The sequence below is a fragment of the Triticum dicoccoides genome, chromosome 1A (genome assembly GCF_002162155.2).
Source record: "Triticum dicoccoides isolate Atlit2015 ecotype Zavitan chromosome 1A, WEW_v2.0, whole genome shotgun sequence".
NCBI lineage: Eukaryota > Viridiplantae > Streptophyta > Magnoliopsida > Poales > Poaceae > Triticum > Triticum dicoccoides.
The window spans coordinates 366358782-366365285 of NC_041380.1; the positions used below are offsets into that span (position 1 = coordinate 366358782).

Sequence of the window (6504 nt, forward strand, 5' to 3'; positions counted from 1 at the left end):
CGGGCGGATCTGGAGAGAATGGCGGTAGCTGCGGGGGAGAAGGGGGTCGGTAGGGGAAAAATGGAGGGAAAGGGGAAAACGGCGGGAAAATCGATTGGTGTCGCCGATAGTGTGGGCACACACTCCTTTTCGCTTCAGCCGGTACCCCTGATGTGCTGGGTTCCGCTTGGGTTCGCCGGTTGTAATTTCAGCACAAAACGGCGAAAAACAAGGATCTGACGGCGCGGTTGGGCAATTTTTTCTGCTCCGGCGGTAAAAAGGACGCCCTATGGGGCTGTTGGAGATGGTTTTACTCTTTTTTGCTTACGCTGTAGTACTTTCTAGTGCTTCGCTGTGTAAATTTAAAAAAGTCTCATACTCCATAGGCCTCAATTGCAACGCATGCATTTCACATGAAGATGGGTTAGATTCCACACTGATTAGTTCAATTGCTGCGGCTCTCAGGACAATTTCCAAATTTCTCACACACCATCCCGTCAACATCCGAAAAGAATGATTGAATAATTCATCAGGAGCAGGTAAGCGTATGAAAGAATACAGTTAGCAGCAGCTAGCGCTGCCCTTGTTTTCAACGATAAAAACAAGAAAGAGATATACAGCTGCTAAGCAAAAGAAAACACTTGCAGAATGGAGGCCCAATTCCGTCACGGGCAATGCAGGAGGCATCAAAGAGGAGCCAGCAAGCGGTGACTCAGATGAAGCCTCTAAACAACGTGACGAACAATCGTCTTGTCTTCTAATAACAGTGTGCCTACCCTAGGCCGGCCTCAAATTGGAGGCACAAAGAATGGATTAACCAAGCAATCAATCAGCCCTACCCTCCTCTCCTTTCTAAACCCAGTCAGTCAGCATCTGTGCTAACCAAAATGCAAGCGCCCTCGTGTAGTTAACAATGCATCTAAACAAAGAATTGAGTCCTATCTGTCGAGGTTGTTAGCACCTGAGCGTCGGCTACCCTAAACCGTATGCCAAAACCCAGGCGGCTTGTCATCCACTGCAAATCTCTGGCCTGAACTGCCCTGCTGCTGCTGCTCGACCAGCCTGTTCGTGCTACGAGGCAACCGGATCTTCACCCGCTTCGGCCGGACCTCTGAGGCGGCTGCGTCTTTAGTTGCCTCCGCAAACTGCTGCCGGGAACAGCTGCTGGTAGATGGATACACATTCGACTGCTGCGCCGCATAACTGGTATCGCCTTGTTGAGCTTCCAGCTGCCGCCGCTTCATCCTCCAGGCAATGGGAACCATATCCTCTCTATCTTCCTCAGAAGAGGCAGAATTTGACTTATTGTGCCTCATACTAACTGAGGGAACTGAAGTACGCTCAGAGTCTTCTTCAGGTCGCTTATTGTCATGTTGTGTTTCTGGGGATGCCTTCTTCAGCCGCTTCAGAACCTGAGTAAACAGTATTCATATATAATATCAGAAACAAAACATGCAGCGTAACAAACCTACACAAACTCCATGGATTCTCAGTTGTTTCTCAATTACCAACCACGCGTTCAGTAACCTATAATATGATACACGCCTAAGCCTAAAAATTTATCAGCACATGAGGTGGGCAAGGAAGCAGCAGTTCACCAGGATGGTAGTGACAAAAATAATCAAAATTGTGGCTACAGGGTCAGATGCGTGAATAAAAATAGATTGGCTTCCTCTTTGACAATCTGTTCTCAAATTTCGAGGATCAAACTGGAGCATACCTTCTGTTCAGACATGTTTGTTGTCTTCGTGTCAGGAGCAGATCTTCCTAATATGCTGGACCTGCGCTTGACTCGGAAAATTTCAGTATCAGAATCAGAATTGCCACTGTATTCCATGGGTGAAGCATTGCAGGAACTAATTTCATTGCAAGCATCAGCCATGCAGGATGAATTGCCATCCAACGGACCATTCCCTTCCACTGATGATGTTTTTATGAACTGCTTAGTAATTGGCCAAATTTGGTCAGTTCGAGCTGCATGGAACTGAAAAACAACAATATTATTACCTCAAACTGAAAGACAACAGTTGGAAACAAGATTTGATACGAGTGCGGTAAACTGACCTTTGGTTCTGCAGGCAAAGACCCGTCACGATGTGCAAAAGACGTCAACGATGAAGTCGCAGGAGAACACTTTCCACCGTCAGCAGCATTTGCTTCTAGCAAGTTTGCTTCACTGTTGCTGATGTCCTGGTTAGCCCCAACTGATCGACCATGATCATCACCAATATCAGAAATCGCAGCTTGCTTATAAGAGACATTAGCACTTGTTTCCTTATCCAGGCGAATATCCTGCTCGAATTTTCTATATAGAGCCTCTAACTCCAGTATGTCCTCTCTGACGTAGACAATCCGGTCAGATTTACAAGAGCAGCTCCGCAGTTCTTGTTCTGTACTCCAATCAATAAATATAGTCAGGTAAAATACAAACTTGAGGGGAAGGCTAGAGAAACAGCAATGTCAGGATTTCCTACCATGATGAAGGCAGATAGGATCAAAGGTGCATCCGCATGACACATGTGTAACGTAGCAATCACGCCGGCACATGCTACAGGATAGGTTCGAATACATTTTTGGCTTGTAGTATATCTGAGAACCCATTTTAGCGAGTAAGCTGCGTGTGCGCCGCTGCAGTCGCATCAACCTCACAAAGGAAGACTTCACACAATATTGAGTGTATGGATGTTCAGAATTAATTGTTTCTGGATCACTCAGTTTGTGGGACAGAAGCATTGCAGAACGGCAAAGTAGCTCCTCGTGTGCAAGAAAGGGTGTTCTGTTCAGAAGTGCGTAGCGTTTGCTAGCCAGAGAGCCCAGAGGAAACCAGTCGCCAATAGCAAAATTGACAGCCTCTCCACAATTGAAGCCTGGGTAATTCAAACATTGCTTAGAATATATAGTATGCATATATGCGGAAATTACCAAGCAGAAGATAGAAGAAACTATACATACCGTGGCTGAAACCTGAATGGTACGAACGAGGGAATGTTATAACAAACTCTCCAGGCTTCTGCACAGCTTTATAAACAGGAACATTGTGGTCTAACAAGATATTTGGGGGGAACATTGTTGTCTTCCCTAACAGAACATCAAAAGCTGCATCCTCTCCATCACCAGTCAAAATATCCTTGTTGTACACATACTGGCTTGCCACCCTTTCAAATCCAGGAGCAGCATCGCCTGGTATCCCATACCATGTCTTAAATGCCCCACAATGATGATAATTGATGCTGGTTATGTGATAAAAATGTTAGAAAATTGTCCATAAAAAAGGAACGAGGAATAACCATGATCAATAATAAGAATGAGGATGAGTACCTGTACAAATAGTGATCTTCGACATGCCATGCAAACATGCTAAAGAGCATACCGATATAAAGCATTGGATCTGTTACTCCCTGTTTTGGATCAGAGTAATTACAATCACGACGAATCCATATTAAGAATATACTAAAACATAAATAAGCAAGGAATAGATTACATACCGGAATTGGCGTCTGCAGAAGTCTCAGCACAGAACTGGGGAGCCGTGAAAAATTCTACAAGCATAGAGAAGAAAATCATGAATAAGACTGTAAAGTAGCCAACATCACACACAGGGAGAAAGGGAGAGAGGGGAGCATATTTTACCTTGAGGTTCCAGTTGCTTTTCCCAAGCTGATCGTGAGAAGAAGAAGAGAAGGCACTCCCATCAACATCACAAGCATATTCAACAAAATCCATCTTTCCAGAAGAGATTTCACGCCAGAACTCCTCCTCCACGTACCTAGCAGGGAGACAACTAGCACTGGAATACTTCTTAGAGAACACTTTGTTGGCCATTCTCTCGTAGTCTCTGAAAGTGTACTTTCTGCAGAGTCGTGAAAAATGTGATGAGACTTTGAAGGCAAACTAAATAGGGTACTGAAATAAACAGAGAGTAGCACACCGTCCACTCATAAAGAAAGTGACTGTATCGTCTTCAGCCCATTCAGCAAGACGAAGCGGCTGAACCCTGGTCATGAACTTAAAACCAGGTTGTTCCTTCATCAGCACGACACCAGCGGGCACAGAAGCGCTTACAGGTGCCACGATTTTGCAAATGCCTGGAGAGAAAGATGCCATTGTCATTATTTATTCATCCATTCGGTAATACATTGGCAAGAGAAATGGGTCTGAGGTAAAAGGAAGGTGTACCGTATTTTGAAGCCACCGGGGAAATTTTCTGTATATACGCAATGGGATCCTCGAATTCCTCCTTGGTGGGACAATACACAGGGCACTCTGGTATGTTGTCTATCCACTCTAGGTTAGACATATCGAACTTGTCCACCTTGCGCTTTGCAAATGGATTATTGTTCTGGGCACTGCTAGTGCTAGGTAAACCCGCAGTAACATTGTTGGCATGCAATCTCACCCCACAGTTTGCAGGAGTCCGCAGTGAGTCCCCGCCGCTCCTTGCAGCCATGGCAGGATTGTCACCGGCGTCTTTCTGAGCACTCAAACGCATCCTCTCAAGTCTCCTCTTCTTCAGTGTCTCGAGCCCATTCCTGACCTCTGCGGGGAGACAGCTCCTTCCCTCCACCTAAGACATAGCTAGATACATCAGAGAGTGAAGAAGCACATGCAGCATTGCAATTTATAATGTGCAAGCCGGCATTGACCAACAAAGACAGCAGGGTCAATTAGCACCAATAGTTTGGATGCCACGAATTGGTCATAGGTGGAACCGAAAGAGCGGCAACTCCCAGCCAAGTCAAGAAAGCAATAGTCATGGAATCAAACACGGCACATTGATGTCCTCCACGCGGGTGCTTCCCTGCCACGACCATCCGTCGCAATCAGTCTGCCACTGAATTTATCCAGAGCCGTTCTATATTCGAGGTACTATAAAAAGTCCTACTGTATCTCGTGGCAGCAATTTATATAGAAACGCTCGCTGCTTTGAGAATAACGGTCTCTTTAGTAAGAAGGAATCCATAAATTTCGAATCCACGGCCATTAAATCGCAAGCACAACGGTTGATTGACTGATTGAGCGAGGTTCTGCATACTGTAGAAAAATCGGCGGCGAGAAAGGAAGAGGAAAAGGGGTACTAATTTGCAGACTTGGTCAAAGGTAGAATTACGCACATGCGGTACGACCATTGGAGTAGAAACTTGTGGAAAAGGGGAGGAAGATGCCATTGCCTGCTTGGCGCTCGCCGAACAATGGAATGCAACCCCACACGGCAAGGAATAGGACAGCCTAAACTTAACTTGGGAGTACTAGTAGCAGTGATTTAGCACGAGCATCTTAATTAGCCCAAAGGAGAGGGGAAAAGCGAAGAAAAATAAATACTGGTAGAAGCCCAGCTGGTGTGTTTGACTTCTCACGCAGCGAATCTATCTACTACTAATCCTAACGGGCGAGGACGAGCGCGAGGCCAAATTAATACAGCTCATGCGGTGATGATGATACTACCTATGAACAAATCCAAAAACAAAGAGATGGCATAAATAAATGGTTCCTCCTGGTTTTCCAACATTGACGGCCTCGGAATTCACGGGGACGCAGAAACAGAGGGCGTACGAGCAATTCGCCGGACGCGGATTCGTGCGTAATTCGGAACAATTCTCCCAATTGGCGCGGCTCGTGGCGGAATCCATGAATTGCTCGGCGAGGGGGGACGAAATTTACAGGGAAAACGACGCGGTAATTCGAATACTAGGCCTAGGAGAGAGGAATCGAACAGTGACCGGCCACGAACACGCATTAATTGAGGCAGCGGCGGAAGAGGAAGGAGAAGGAGAAAAGGCGCGAAGGAAGAGGGAGCGAGCGACGGAAGCGGAAATTGAAGGGGGAGGCAGATCTCGCGACTCACCATGACTCCGGCGGGGCGCGGCGCGGTTGCGGAGGCCCGTCTAGAGAATTCCCCGGCGGCACGGGTCCCGCATTCCCCTCCGGGCGAGCGGGCGGCGGCGGGGATCCCTCCCAGCCCAACCGAAGCCGGCACGCGCGGCGCGGTCCTCCTTCCTCCTCCTTCCGTCGGTTAATTTCCCGCGCGAGCTACGCGGGAGCGGGAGGTGGAGGCGGGGGCACTGGCGCAATTGAGGGCCAGCAATGGGGGCCCCACCGCGGGGGTTGCCGGCGGGGGAGCGGGTCGCCGGAAGAGGAAGGGAACGGGACGGGTCTCTGGCTGTGGGGGAGGGGAGGGGAGGGGCGGGGAGGGTGATATGGGGAAACCGCGGAGAAGGGAGACGAGAGAGCCCCACTTGTACCCGTCGCCCACGCTTTTCGCTTTCCTTTTTTTGCGTCGGGTCGGAGGAGGAGAGGGAGGCGACGGGGTCATGGGAGCGGCGTTGGCGTTGGAGTTGGTTCCACTAACGGAACCGCGTCCCCCGCGCTCTCTCCCCGTTCTGCCCCTGGGCTTCCCACCCCTCCGCCCATTGTCTTTCTTTCTTTCTGGTGGGACTTTTCCTCCTCCTCTCGTCCGCCTGTGTGACACGAGGGAGGGTGGGGGTGGAGGTGGGGTTAGTTGCTCACCTCACCTCACCTGCATGTGAC

At 48.5% G+C, this 6504-nt stretch overlaps 1 protein-coding gene across 1 annotated transcript; it reads right to left on the reverse strand.

Annotated features, from left to right (window-relative positions):
- Window positions 1–484: 484 nt before the first annotated feature.
- LOC119273401 (lysine-specific demethylase JMJ706-like) lies at window positions 485–6149 on the reverse strand. The gene is made up of 11 exons (XM_037554574.1): window positions 5822–6149; window positions 4156–4543; window positions 3908–4064; window positions 3610–3829; window positions 3465–3518; window positions 3298–3377; window positions 2932–3209; window positions 2454–2846; window positions 2044–2369; window positions 1700–1963; window positions 485–1391 (listed from the first exon to the last, which is right to left on the reverse strand). The coding sequence occupies exons 1-11, from the start codon at window positions 5822–5824 to the stop codon at window positions 957–959; spliced, it is 2598 nt and encodes an 865-aa protein (XP_037410471.1). The 5' UTR covers window positions 5825–6149; the 3' UTR covers window positions 485–956.
- Window positions 6150–6504: the final 355 nt, after the last annotated feature.

Coding starts and splice junctions, on each gene's coding strand:
- LOC119273401 (XM_037554574.1), bottom strand. Junction 4,065..4,155: donor CCCGGTGGCTTCAAAATACG/GTACACCTTCCT, acceptor CTTTCTCTCCAG/GCATTTGCAAAATCGTGGCA. Junction 2,847..2,931: donor CCATTCAGGTTTCAGCCACG/GTATGTATAGTT, acceptor TGAATTACCCAG/GCTTCAATTGTGGAGAGGCT.